The sequence below is a fragment of the Myotis davidii genome, unplaced genomic scaffold (genome assembly GCF_000327345.1).
Source record: "Myotis davidii unplaced genomic scaffold, ASM32734v1 scaffold70, whole genome shotgun sequence".
NCBI lineage: Eukaryota > Metazoa > Chordata > Mammalia > Chiroptera > Vespertilionidae > Myotis > Myotis davidii.
The window spans coordinates 1,615,362-1,630,331 of NW_006282434.1; the positions used below are offsets into that span (position 1 = coordinate 1,615,362).

The 14,970-nt window shown below is 36.0% G+C and overlaps 1 protein-coding gene across 1 annotated transcript in view; it reads right to left on the reverse strand.

Annotated features, from left to right (window-relative positions):
• Positions 1–2,732: 2,732 nt before the first annotated feature.
• The window catches only part of EPSTI1 (epithelial stromal interaction 1 (breast)), a 109,123-nt gene continuing 96,885 nt past the window's right edge, over positions 2,733–14,970 (reverse strand). Inside the window, exons 11-13 of the mRNA XM_015559453.1 lie at positions 12,711–12,784; positions 10,183–10,282; positions 2,733–3,264 (exon numbers count right to left, since the gene is read on the reverse strand). Coding sequence (XP_015414939.1) covers positions 3,256–3,264; positions 10,183–10,282; positions 12,711–12,784 — 183 coding nt within the window. The 3' untranslated portion in view covers positions 2,733–3,255. The remainder of the gene's footprint in view (positions 3,265–10,182; positions 10,283–12,710; positions 12,785–14,970) is intronic.

Below are 14,970 nucleotides of genomic sequence, written 5' to 3' on the forward strand. Positions count from 1 at the left end.
CAATGGCATGGCAATAAATGTAATACAATTTCCCTCCATTTGCTTTGCTATGCTTATGAAAACCCCTACTTTGGGCATATAATTATGAGAGAAAATAAATTCTCTTTTTATGATCCGTTTTAAACTCCATTGTTAAACAATGAAATATTTAAAAAGGAAAGCGTTTCAACACAGAGCCTCTTCCTGAAAAAAAATGCCTAACAGACTTTCTCTGTAATCCTACAGTAACTGAAAGGCATGCTTTTTCATTGTATACATGAATTATAGATTACTGGTACTTCAATCTTATTTCATGCACGTCGGCAAAGAGCTAGCTACTATATGCTCCAGCTCACTAAGTAAAAAATAAATAAATAAATAAACCCACAATTTTATTATTTTCTTATCCCTATTAGCAGTTCTAACACATCTCTACTACCTCCTCTGGCAGCCACACTTCCAAACACACTCCTTCACAGGAAAAGGTCCAACTAATCATGACCCATCTGTTTAATATCCTAGAAATTAAGATTAAGCTTATATTCACTATCTCTATGGTTATGTATTTCTAATCTCTCCAAATGACATTTTTCACTCAGCATAGCCACTAATAGTATTGGGGAGAGTATAGGGCATACTTACGATGGTAATAGATACTGGTAACATCTTTTAGGAAGTAATTTGACTATATATATCAAAATTCCTCTAAACAGGTTTTCAATTAGAACTATAAGTTCCAATTCTAGGTGTTTGTCCTCATCTGATCAGTAGAAAGTGTATATAATGATTTTTATTGCAGGGATTTTGACACACATATAGATAGAAAAATATCTAGAAGAATGCATACCAAAATATTAATGCTGATTATCTACAGAAAAAAATGAAAAAATCACTAGTGTTTTCTTTTAATTATTTATCATTGTGTCTAAGTTTCTATAACAAACAGCTATTACTTTTGTAACAATGTGTCTTGCTTATATTTTCTTTTTCAGAAAAAGAAAGAACTTTAAAAGCATAGAGATAGATAGTGACTGGAATTTGGGGTTCCTATCTAGAGTTACCCTCAAGTCAAATTTTATTTTAAGTGATTCAACAGGGCAGATGAAATGTGAAAAACAAAATGGTCCGTTCCCTTACACACACAAAAACCTCTTGATTCTTTTCTGGTTACTTTCACCTACACAGAGAATTATTCAAGGAAGATGTTTACAACCCCATTCAAATTCTAGATAATTTTGGCCATGAAGTCATAATTCTCCATAGAAGCACAATGTAACTGTTTCTAAAAATGAAAAAGATACCTGAATAAAATATCGTCATTAGGGAACGCAGGATATAGCAGGTGGTGGAAGAGAAATTGACTCCAACTTTCCCAAGAGCCCCCGAAATAAGAAAGCATCCTTTTCCCTTACATCAGTTCCTGGTGGCACACAGGAAAACAGCAGTAAGTAAGGAATGCTGAGCCTAGACACAAACACCTGAACACCACAGTGGCTTGTGAGGCAGCCAGATTGGCAGGCGCAGGACTGAGGTGGCCACACGCCACAACAGTAAAATGCCCACAACAGTCACACATTTATAATCAGTTAGGAGGCGCTTCCAACCCAGGATAAGGAATTGGCAAGGATTTCAAATGGACCAAACATTTGATATTAGTGTCAACAGCACTAACGTGGCTTCAGCTGGCAGGAGAGAGGGAAACCACGGGCATCAGCATTATTTACTCCAGAGAAACTAGCTGTGAACCATCTGTCCTCTGCCACCACCACTCCCACCGAACGTGGTCCTTTCTATAACTTGCCCTGTTTCTGAGGGCTCCCCACCCCCTAGTCTTGGCCCAAGAATCTCAAGTCCCAATGTTTCCCTGAATACAGAGATGTGGAAAGTTAATTTCAACAGCGCAATTGGAACACACAAAAGATCTCTTAATGCTGCAAAGTATTATTAGTTATCCAGCTGCAAAAATTATTCATTTATCCAACCTTCATTCCAAGACTTAATGCAATGTTTTCTCTATATAATATGGAGGGGGCTGTAGTATACAGCATGGAAAATCAATATTCTTGGGGTTTTGTACTTTAGGGGTCTACAGACTGGTTCAAGGTTGTAAAGTAGAATAAAAAAGCAGACTGAAAGTCAGAGAAAAACAAGTACCACATGATCTCACTCACATGTGGAATTTAATGAACAAAATAAGCTGATGAACAAAATAGATCCAGAGACACAGAAGCATGGAACAGACTGTGGAATCTCAGAGGGAAGGTGAGGGAGGGTGGGGGAGGGGGAGGTGATCAACCAAAGAACTTGTATGCATATATGCATAACCCATGGACACAGACGTAAGGTAGTGAAGGCCTGGGGCAGGTGGGCCAAAAGGGGTCAATGGGAGAAAAAGGGGGACATATGAAATACTTTCAACAATAAAGATTTTTTTTTAAAGCTGACTAAGCAATAGAAAATAGGTTGCAAACAGCAAAGACAAGTGTCCAAAACACCATACATGTGGTGTCAACATTTTTGTCTAGTGGCTTTTTAGGAAAACATTGGCCTTTCAGGAAATTAACTATCCCACTCTGAAAAACCAGAGGAACAGTTATTAGTAAATAGCTCAAGACCAAAGCTGATCTCATCGTGATTACAGTATTATATTTTATCTATATGGATTATAAAGGAGAATATAAAAGTGAGACCCCTCAAGAGAGAAAAACTCAAGAGCTTTTCATTAAAAATAAAAGCAAACCAAACCATGTATACAAAGGTAGTTCAAAATTTATTTATAAATTTGTTTAAAAGAGATTAAAAGATTTATTTTTGTCTTTTACTCATGTTTATACAGTGAATTAAGAAAGTAGGGATTAAAATCCAAAAAAGATGCCAAAGCTTCCCCAAACCTGATCTGAGAATTAGCTACTTAGAGAGACAATCATATAGCACCCACCCATAGCTCCCAGCAACCTAAAAGCATCAAATGATCCTCTCATTTTCTCTCTTATTAACATTGCTGTAATTATACTTCCAATAAGAGGCAAAACCAATTAGAAAAATACTGTAACATTTCACTGACAGTAGAGATTAAATATGAGTTCAATAATCAACTCCTGCAAACACACGTAAACAATGACAGGGAGACCCTGTCATCCCGGAGGCTTAGCTGTGTGGGTGGGGAGCTGAAGCTGAGGTAAAAGCACTGAAGGTGAATAAAATCGAGTTCTAAAAAAGCGTCTCATGGCAGTTTTCAAGGCCAGTTGACAAAGGTGGAATGTAAGTAAACATTTCTCATAAATCCTGAAAGAAAAAGAAAACAAAATTACTACAAGCAGCAAAACAAAATTCAAAGCCTTTGTAACCCACAACAAAATTCCTACGAAGAACACTCTTACTACATCAGGCTTGGGTGACTATTTGTTAATGATTTAAAGTCCCGATGAAATGACTTAATTTTAGAGTCCCATTCATCCAATTCACAAAATAGTCTCTGTCAACAATGTAATGGCTTGTTGAGTGATAGCTCATCGTCTGTGTTCTTAGAGATAGGCTAACATGGGTCCAAATAATAATGTTCACAAACATTGTCACCCACCTCCAGTTACAGCAAGGACAGGATTAATAGTGTGGAGCAGAGCAATTTAAATGGAAAAATATGGAGTATATTTGCATGGTATTAGGCAGTAGGAAGGTGACTTCTAAGAAGACATTGAGAAAGGGGATTGATTAAATGAGTCCCCTCCCTGCCAACTATGTGCAAAGGTCAAGAAATCTCCACCAAGCCATCCAGAGAGTTGGACCAAGTTATAGCTGGGATTCAGACTAGCACTGTTCTAACACTCTGGGACACTAAAATCTCAGGTTGTCTCATAGGTCATGGCAAATATTTAACTGTCCTTGAAGGCAAAGGATTTAGAATATTTATCATATTCAAAAGGGTCTCACCTACTGGTATCAGAGAAAAGATCACTTGAAGTGTTTCTTTAAATGTCCCACCCTAGGTGTATCATGAATACTAATAGAGAACTAAAAAAAAGTGTATTTCTTAATACAAGAGGAATTTTAAATTATCAAATGATAAATATATATTAAGTAATGTGAGAAGAATGTGATTTAAATTTTAAAATATTTCAAAGTAAAGATCAATCTAATTGGTCTACCAACATACATTTATCAGAGGCCTACTGCTTAAGTGTCTATATCAATGATAGCAAACCTATGACACACGTGTCAGAGGTGACAAGCGAACTCAGTTTTTTTTTTGGTTGATTTTTCTTTGTTAAATGGCATTTAAATATATAAAATAAATATCAAAAATATAAACCTTTGTTTTGCTATGGTTGCAAATATCAAAAAATTTCTATATGTGACACAGCACCAGAGTTAAGTTAGGGTTTTTCAAAATGCTGACACGTCAAGCTCAAAAGGTTCGCCATCACTGGTCTATATGATGTTTCAAGAAACTATTTTTTCTTTCCTTGGTTTTCATCATATTTTCTGCCTTCTCCCTTTCCTTTTGTCTTTGTCTTTTTACTGGTTTCATTATTTCCTCCTCTCATTCCTCAGGGAAATTCAGTCATCATCTATAAACTTCTAAAGTAACACACTTTTAATATATTCTACATACTAACCATTTGTTGACTTTTTATTTAAAAACATATTCATTTCTGAGCTCCTATTTACTCTAAAAATTTGGATATATTTTTTTTTTGTATTTCGTAGGCAGATAATTGTATCATCTGTGGTTTATTTTCTTTTATTTTTCTTTTATTTTTGTGGTTTATTTTCTTATTTTATTTTCCACAATTGCTCATAGCACCTTTATTTGTACTAGTCAGCAACTAAAAAACCCATATGTCCTCAAATGGGTGAATGGTTAAACAAACTGTGGTATATCCATATTATGGAATACTACTCACCAATAAAAAGTAATAAACTCTTGAAACATGATACAACTTTGGTGGATTTCCATGGAATTCCACCATGGAAATCAATAATTTTTATTGATTTTAGAGAGGAAGGGAAAGGGGTAGAGAGAGAGAAACATCAATGATGAGAGAGAATACTGATAGGCTGCCTCCTGCATGTCCACTGGGGATTGAGCCTGCAACCCAGGCATGTGCTCTTGGCCAGAATCAAACCTGGAACCCTTCAGTCCACAGGCCAACGCTCTATCCACTGAGCCAAACTGGCTAGGGCTCCATGGAATTATTTCAAGTGAAAGAAAGCCAATCCCCAAATTTACATACTATATGCTTCCATTTATATTAATATTTTTGAAATGATAACTTTTAGAAATGAAGACAGTCTTGTAGTTCCCAGTAGTTGTGTATGGGTACTCATTCTAAAAAAGGAGATAAGTGTGGTTATAAAATGTTAATATTGAGAAAGACTATTGTGTTGATAGAATTGTTTAGAATCTTCCCTACTCTGGTGGATACAGGGACCTACATATGTGATAGAACTAAGAAATAAGTACACACACAAAGAGAGACACACACAACAAAGTAAAACTGGGAAAATCTAAATAAGATCAATGGATATTATTAGTGTCAATATTCTGTATCATCTGTGATTTATAAACTTTTTTCAATCCTTAGTATGATATAAAAATATTATTGATATACTTTATTTAGATTTTTGGTGACTTATGGGTTAAAATTTTTTTTTTCATTCCTAGTTTTCTTGAAGTTTTTACCACAATAAGTATTGAAATTTATCAAATGCTTTCTCAGTAACTATTGATGTGATTGATCATATGGTGTTTTTTCTAATTTATGTGGTGAATTTTTGTTGTTTATTTTATTTTTATATTGTTTAGTTGTTTATGATAAGCTAAGTTTGCATTTTTTAATAAATTCAATTTGATAAGGGCATATTATCCTTTTTAAAAAACTTCACTATTGAATCCATCGAAATTTTGTGATTTTTTAAAATCCATGTTTATAAGTGAGACTGTTCTATCATTTTTTCTGTATAGTCTTTGCCAGAATTTGATTGAAAGTTACATTTACCTGCTTAACCATTTTGGGGAATATTTCCTCCTTTTCATTTATCTGAAAAATCTTTTCAGACATTTGAAATCATCTGTTCCTAGAAAATTTAGTAGAACTGCTATTATATGTCTATTTTTATGGGAAGACAGTAATAAATTAACCTACATAGTGTTTGCATCATTCTGAATTTGCACCAACAATGTGTGAGAGAACAGAATATATTGCCAATCTTTCATTTGGGGAGAGGGGGGGAGTTGCCAAATAATAGATGAGAAATAGTATTATGGTTTAGTTCTTAATTTGTTTTCCCTTTATTATGATAAGTTCACTGAGTGCTTTAATTTCAAAGACTATGTTTTTTGTTCCTAAAAGTTGTTTTGTTCTTTGTTCAAATCTGCTTGGTTGGCATTGTCTCTTGTTTTGACTCATTGTCTTAAATCCAACATTTATTTCATCAAATGTTTAATACATAGCTTTTTAAAATGCAATTTAGTATATCACATCATTTAGTTTGAAATCTTTGTTGTTTTTTTGACCCTCAATCACAGCCACCTGTTTCCTTGCGCATGTGGTAAGTTCTAGTCACCGTTTTATGTTTGGAATACAACCAAAGGGCCCTGCTCTGATGGCATATGGAACATAAATTACCACAGGGAGAGAGTAAGAGTAAGTATCCAACAAACATATAAATTAATGATGTTGGAAATTTATGTTAGAAATGACAGAATGCTATGGGAAAAAGGTGTAAAGGCACAGGTGGCAGCACTAAATAAATGAATAAAGAATCCTCACTGAGGTGGAATTCAAGAAAATAATTGAAGGAGAACAATTAATGTGGATACTTTGGAGAAGAGTGGAGCAGCCAGTGTGAAGGCCATAAGGTGAGAGCACCATGCCCTCAACTTTTCAAAGAACAGCAAGAAGGAAGACTGCCTAGGAAGAATGAGGAAAGGCAGTGTAGGAGAGCCCCAGAGGGTAAAGTGGAGTCTAGATCATGTAGCACCTGGTAGGTTCCTGTAAGGACTTCCGCTTTTATTCCAAGATATTTGGAGAGTCTTGGGAGCCATTGGAGAGCTTTAAGCAGAAGAGTGACGGGATCTGATCTGTTTCAAAGGGGTTATTCTCATATAGAGAACAGACTCTAGATGGTGAAATGTGGAAGCAATGAAACCACCGAGAGACTATTTTAAGACTCTAGATGAGCATGGAGAGAGGTTGGAAGCAGGACGATAGTGGTGAAAGTGGTGAGAAGCTGTTGGGTTGGATATATTTTGAAGGAAGATTCAAGAATATCTCCTGCTGTATCATCTGTGGGGGGGATATGAGAAATGGGCTGCACCACTATGCAAACAGAAAAGCGTACTGATAGAACATTAAGGTAAAGGGATTAAATGTTAAGTTTTAGATATGTTAAGGTTGAAATATATGTTAGATATGCAAGTAGAGATGTTGGGTAGATAAATGGATATATAAGACTAGAGTTTGAAGGAAGAGGTGCAGGCTGGAAATTAAAATTTGGGAGTAATAAGCATGTAGTATGTGTAATATTATGAAAATAAATGAGGCCACCAAGATATTAAATAAACATAAAGTTCAGAAGGTGGTCCACAGTAGATCCCTGAGGCACTCCAATGTTGAGAGGACAAAAAGATGCAAGAATTCAGCAAAGGAGAATGAAAGATTTGGCTGATGAAATAGGTAGGAACCCAGGAGAGCATAGGGTCCCAGAAGCCAAGTAAAGAAAATTTCAGAAAGGAGGAAGTGATTCACCATGACAAATGATGCTGACAGGTCAAAAAATAAAGTTTGAGAAATAAACATTGAATTTTGCAATGTGGACATTGTTAATGACCATGACAAGGGCATTTTTGTTGGACTGGTAAAGTCTAAAACCTGATTAAAGTGGGTATAAGAGAAGTGGGAGGAGAGAAATTAGAGATAGCAATAATAGACACCACTTAAAGTTTTGCTTTAAAGGGGAACAAAGAAATATCAAGAGGAAAGGTGATAACAATATAACGTATTAATGTTTTATGCTGATGGAAATTTTTTGGTTGAGATGGAACACGTGATGACTGTCCCCCAGACAGTGGAGAAGACAGAAACTAGTCCAAAGGAAGGGCAGGCATCCAGGTGGTGATAGATGTGGAGTTAGAGCTGGAAGCCTGAGGAAGTTCTCACCTTCCTGTCACATTTCTTTCAGATGTGGGAAGAGCCAATAACCATTTTGGACTTGGATATGCCTGCCCCACTAAAAAAACATCCATGTGCCCCAACCGGGACTGGGTTACATACCTGTAACCCAGGTATGTGCCCTTGACTGGAATCAAACACACAACCCTTCCTCATGGGTCGGCACTCCACCACTGAGCAACATTGACCAGGGTGTGTTCCTAGCTTTTTAATCAGTGAGGAACTTAAGCAAAGGTTCATAGCTCACTTACAGAAGGCCTATCAATAGTCACTGGTAAGCCCAATGCTTATTCTCTTAGCAGCAGCCCATGCAGGATTAATTTACTTTCCCATCGTCTTCCCCTCAATCTTAGCTATTTTTCTAGGTTCTTTCTAAATTTGGGGAATGGTTGAGTAGAGAATAAAATCTGCAGCAAGTTTCTAAGTCCTATCCAAAATCTGAGTTTCAATCACGTTTCATAACATAAATTCCATGAACGTGGATAATGTCTTAAACTCACTGTGCCCCATTTTCCACATGGTTCCTACTCACATATTTGTAGAAGTCAATAATTTGTAAATTGCAACACATGATGCAAAAACAGTGTGTTTAGATTATTTTCTCTCTTCTATATTACCTCTTTTCTGAATGCTACAGTGAAACACACGAGCATACATTATGGGTAAATAGATACAACCACTATGCATTCTCTGCAAATTTGCCTGATTTCAGTTCTCTTCACTATATATACGTTTGTGAAATCTAGCTATCAATTTTAACTACTAGATGCTTTTTAAGAAAACATGTGTGTAACATTCCTAACAGCTTATCTTTTCAAAATGATCTTTTGTCCATCAGGTATTCATTAAAGAGGGATCCTCTCTAGAGTTTCCAAGTCAGCAAGTGTGCTGGGCTGCATATCTGGCGCTTGGGCCAGTCGGGGCGCTCTGTGCTTTCTGTTCCTAAAACACATAGATAGGAATGTGCTGACATCAGGCCAGGCCTTGAGATATGGTCTCATGGCCCCTTCCCAGTGTGCTGGGCTCTCTGTTCCTAGAACACATAGATAGGAAGGTAGTCATTGTAATGATGCTGTACAGTGTCAGGAACTAAGGTTTTGTAACTTTGTGGTTTTTGCAAATAAAAACGCTGTAACTCCTACAATTAGCACTGCAGTTCAGCCTCTGCTTTGGCAGGGTGCTGTAACTGTAGTCGCTGGCCAGCTTAATAAAGGCTCCTAAATTTTGATCTGAGTCCTGGTGGTCGTCTCCGCAGGTCACCCCATTACAGCAAGCACTTGATTATTTTGCTGTATTTTGCCAGTTTAAAGATTTCTATCTGTTCCTTAAAAAAAAAAATAGATACATATGTACCTGAGCTTCGATTAAATTGTACTTGTAAAGCCTAGTGTAGTTAGTTTTGGTTCTATACACATTGTAAACTCCATAGACATATGTAGTTCAGTTCCAAAGTCCTGGTGCTGGCTCAATAATATATGGTGCACACAAAACACATTAAATACGTATTACAAATGGCAAGGTTTTCTTCACAGAAATCTATAAGGACATTTCATTTTCAAAAAGTGCCTTTTGCTGTAGGGTTTTTAAAAACATCATTTTACAGTGAAAAAAATAGACTTTAGTTTCTTTGATATGCTAGTTTCACTGAAAAAAACTGTATTACTGGAGAATGCTTACTATTTGTATAACCATATTTCAGTTAAAATCTTCCTGAGACAAAAAGTTCATTTGTTTGTGTTGTGGGTCTGGGCCAGGGGTGATAAAAAGCCTGAAGTCCAGGCAATCAGGGTGAGAACAAGGCAGGTGTCATTTTTTATTGTAATTGGCCAGAGCTGAAGTCAGGACTTTCTCCCTCTCTCAGAGGCTATTGTGGAATTTGCAGCAATCACCCTGGCTGACTGCCCATCACACAGCTGAACAGTGCACAAAAAAATATCTGGGGAGAAGGCCACAGCATATTTTTAAAATTCTCATTGTTTTTATCCTTCAAATTTGAAAGATATTTTTAAAGAGAAAACGAAAAACTCACCCAGCTGTTACCACCATTCATATTCCAATAGCCTCCAAAGTGCTCCAGGCCACCTGGTTGACTTCTGCCTTGGAGTCGGTCCAGAAAAGCATTATTTACCCTTTAAAACAATGAAAAATGTGTGTAAGTAAAAAGCCTGCTGCAGGGTTGAGCGATTTTTGAGAGCCTATTGTGCTGTGTGACTGCCCATGGGGATTGCTTCCTCCCTTCAGTTTAGAAGAAATCTACAGAAACTTCTTTTCACATTAACCACATGCCATGCTGTTAACAGCCCTTTGCTGGACCTGGTGCCAGTTGTGGCTCAGGCCAGAGGGACACAGTTCTTAATTTCAGTTTCACTGGTCCATCTTCTACCAGTTCATCAAGATCTCTCTTGGCCCCAGAGACTGAGGAAAGATAGAACTCACAAAAACTAAAACATGAAGATAAATCAAAAATAGCTCTGCGACACAGTTGTTGCAAGAAAGACATCCCTCCCATATGCCCTTACTCCATTGTCAGTCTTGCTAACTTAAATCCCACAAGTGAAAAATAGAAGAAAAATGGGACAAGTATATGGGAAAGTGGGAACCTGAACTTTCAAGAGGGAATGGGTACATCTTTCACTGATGTTCAGACATACTTGCAGCAACCAATTCCAGAAATTAAATTTAACACATAGGAGGCAAAATCATGAAGAAAAGCAAGTGGTTTCCATAAAGGTCGGAATATAAGTTAACTGTAGGGTAATAGTTATATTCTATTTCTGGAGCTGGTTACCTGGTTGTTCACTTTATAAATAATCATTCTAAATATTTGTGTCGTGGACTTGGATATTCCTGCTCTACTAAAAATTTTAATTAACAAAAATTTTAATTAAAAAAGTAAATTAAAGACAACTCATGCTCTAGATTTTCTTCTCAGACCATGCAGCTTCTGTTGCTGTCCGCAGCATGAATGAGCACAGCTATTTTATTCATAAAGACATTACTAAATGAGTATTTTCATATGATAACATGGAAAAGCTCACTGTAAACTCTAAAAGACAAAATATCAACTATTTTCAGAAACTGATTCAGAATATTTTAAAAATGTGGTTGAAGACTCAATCAATTATTGCTAAACTGATTATTAAGTTTATTATTCAGAGATATTTCTTCATGGATTGAATTTGGATCCACACTTAACTAGAATCAATTGAAAGAGAAAATAAGATGTAGAAAATGAATACCCCCCTCCCCCCAATATTTAAGCAGTCAGCGGTATGGAACTAAACCTAAAGAATGAGGATCAAGGTTCCGATAACAAAAAAGAAAAAAAAAGTAATCCTTTCCACCCCTAATCAAATAACTTGCATTTTTACTGGATGCCTATTGAAGATTAATTTCTTAGCAACAGCATTTATTAATGTGACATACTGCTATCTTTAAGATGCTTAAAGCTTTACAACCCAATTAATCCTCAAAAATCCAAAAAAATAACTGGTTATACTAACAACTGGTATTATATAATGTCAGGTTTTTTAATAGAAAGATGTTTAAAGAGAAAAATGAGATTAACCTATAAAAGACTAAACTAATTTGTGGCCTATTTTATAAAAATAGGCAGAAGTAATGGTGTCCCCTTACCCAACAAAATAGTCTAACCAATATATCAGAGTTTTGATGTCTTCTTATAAGCAGAGGAGAATACATAGATTCACATTTGACATTTTACAATTATTTTGACTGTACGACAGAAGCAACATAATCCAGTCAAAAGGATAGGCGCACCATCCACAGTGGCTACAGTATTGGGAGCTTCTATTAATACCTTTTAAAGTCTCATTTACAAAATGAAACTGCCACAGTTAAAAATACACCTTAGTGGTAGGGGAATTTAAACATATAAAAGAAGCTACTAAGTTTCAAAAGAAGAATTTACTCCTTTAAATTCATGAGAGTCTTTGCATTAAATTATTCCAAGACACACAAGCTCACAAGCAATAAACTCCAATAACCCAGGTGCCCCTCAGGAAATCCTAACACAATAATGACAGATATGGTGGCTATTAACACTGTCCCAACACCAACATGATATTTTAATGGGTACTGTATAGAGAATACCTACACTATTAAAAAGTCCTTACTGGTTCTATTTTAAGTTTTTTCCTAATATGTTAGTCAATATAAAATAACTTTATGGCAGTTTTTGTCCAAGCTTTTGTATTCAAGGATGGGTATTTCATTCTCAATACTACAAATGGCCATGCATCATCTCAAAAAATATACTTTCTTCCATGGCAAGCAAATGAAATATAATCTAAATAAACATATAGCTTGAGAGCACAATTCAGCTTTCTAGTGTAAATGTATGCCACCTATCCAGAAAAAAAAAATGGGTATTGTATGTGTACATACACAAATGTGTAGCAGCTGCCATCCTACATAAAAGATAATATGCATTTCAAAACTGCATTCAGTATTACTATAGTGCTTGCCTAAAACATTGCAAGCAATTTATAGGTAATGTTTTTAACCAAAAGATGCTACCCTATGAGCCATTTATACCTCCTGTGCTCATCCTGCTGGGTTCTGATTCTTTCTTCCTCCTGTTGTTGTCGCTTAAATTCCAGTAATTCACTCTAGGAACAAGAAAAGTTTTAAAATATGGTTTTCAATTCACTTGGTTACAAAGAAGACAGCCAAATCAATTACATGTTTAACCTTAGCAGATGCAATATTTCATTTTTGAAACTTTTATTTAAGTACCGTTTCCATGTGAAAGTATTTTCTTATATGACTAGGTAGCAAAAAATAATTATGCTTTAATCAAACAATAGCTCTCCAAGTATAAAATAGTGAAATTAAAAAGCCAAATGTACATGTTTGAGATATTAGATCAAGATATGACAACACACACAGAGGGAATCACAATGTGAGCCAAACTTACCTGTGTCTTACAAAGTAAAAGAAATCAATTTTTTTCCTTAAATGCCATACAATACTATTTATTGGTCATTTCTCTAGCATTTCTTTCCCAACAAATCTGAAGGAACTTACAAATAAATATTGGATTCAATTCTATAGTGCATTCCATTAGTAAAATGTTTTCCATCCTAGAGAGTAATCACTCAACCTATCATTGACAAGTTACTTCTAGTATTAGAACTTTGAACTTTCTGCAGGAGATACTGTGCTTTGAAAAGGAGATCACCTTACTACAACTTAATCTCTAGCTTCTGACATTCTGATTATCCTCTTGAAAAAGGTACAATTTCCAAGCTCAGTTATGTTTACAGTATTAATCGAAAGAACTAGGTGCCAGGATTTCTCTAATACTCAACTACCTACCTCGAGGTAGACTGAGTTTTAACCTCATTTCAAAGAAAAAGGCACAGGGAAGGATTATAAGCTCCTGTCCTATGTTAGTGCCTGAGCCAGAGAGATTGTCTGGTATAGAAAATACTGCCATGTTTTGATAAACATATACCAACACGTATTTTTTAACCTCCAAAATTCCTTGATGAAAAGTATAAAATAAGTTCAAAGTCCAAATTTACATTTTTTTAAAACTTTATTCAGAGATCTTCCAACAGTCTATAGCTCCCAAAATAAAAAATAAAAAAAACTGGTTTCTTATATGGTGATATTACAAATACATTACTCATCAATCCTTAAAGTAGATTATTTAATTCTAATTCCAATATATCACCAACAATAAGGCAAAATTAAAGAGTTTTCTAAATAATTGAATGATATTCATTCAACCATTCCACACACAGTCACGAAATACCAAATGCCAACTCTTGTCCTACGGAGACTTACTTTTTCACAGTAGCTTAAATACTCTTTCATCTTAATTTCTGTCACTATAATATATGTACATAGTTTTAAAAATCTGTCAGGTTACAGTACTACTACAGTCCTCACCCTGGCCCCCACAATCACTTCAGTACTGTGGATGGTTTCATGTTCAATTACCTCTTTAATCGCATGCATATTCTTCTATCTCTTATTTTTCAATTGTATTATCTTTTGAATTCCTACTATAGAAGGAAGATTTATGGCTCTATTACTACCTCCATCTGAACCCCAACTTTCCCTCCCAGTACACCACCATATTCCTTCCTCACCCTTACAATTCTCTCTCTATATATATATTTTTTAATTTACAATGTGGTGGGAGGAGCTCGTCTTTTAGACTTCCAATTCACCCTCCTCTTTTCAATGCCAGCCATCAGAGGTACCAGGTGCCTATAATTCCTGACTTGCCTTGGGATTACTTCTTACAAATGAGTTCTGACTTTTCCTTCTCTAGGTTTCAGCTTCCAAAATTGCTGATATCTTTTCTTTATGGCAGTCTCCTGAACTGCTTGTTCTTATTGGCTTATGCCTTTCTTTCTTATCCTCACCAGAGGATGTTTATTGATTTGAGGTAGGAGGGAAACATTGATGTGAGAGAAAAACATCTATCGGTTGCACACACCCCATCAGAGATCAAACCAGCAACCTAGGTATGTGCCCTGACTGGGAATTAAGCCCACAACCTTTCCCCTGTACTGGAAGATGTGTCAATCAACCCAGCCACGTGAGGCTCAGTGGCTCAGTTACTATTTTAGATAGAGGCTCAAGAAAGATCTAAGGGGGTGGCTAAAGACCCCATATGAACCAGAAAGAGCCAAAGGATAGGAAGAAGCAGTTCACAGCCCTGGATGGTGTGGCTCAATTGGTGGTCCCAGCCACCAGGTCACAGGTTCAATTCCTGATCAGGACACATACCTAGGTTTCAGGTTGTTCCTTGGTTGGAGGTGTGTGCCAGAAGCAACCT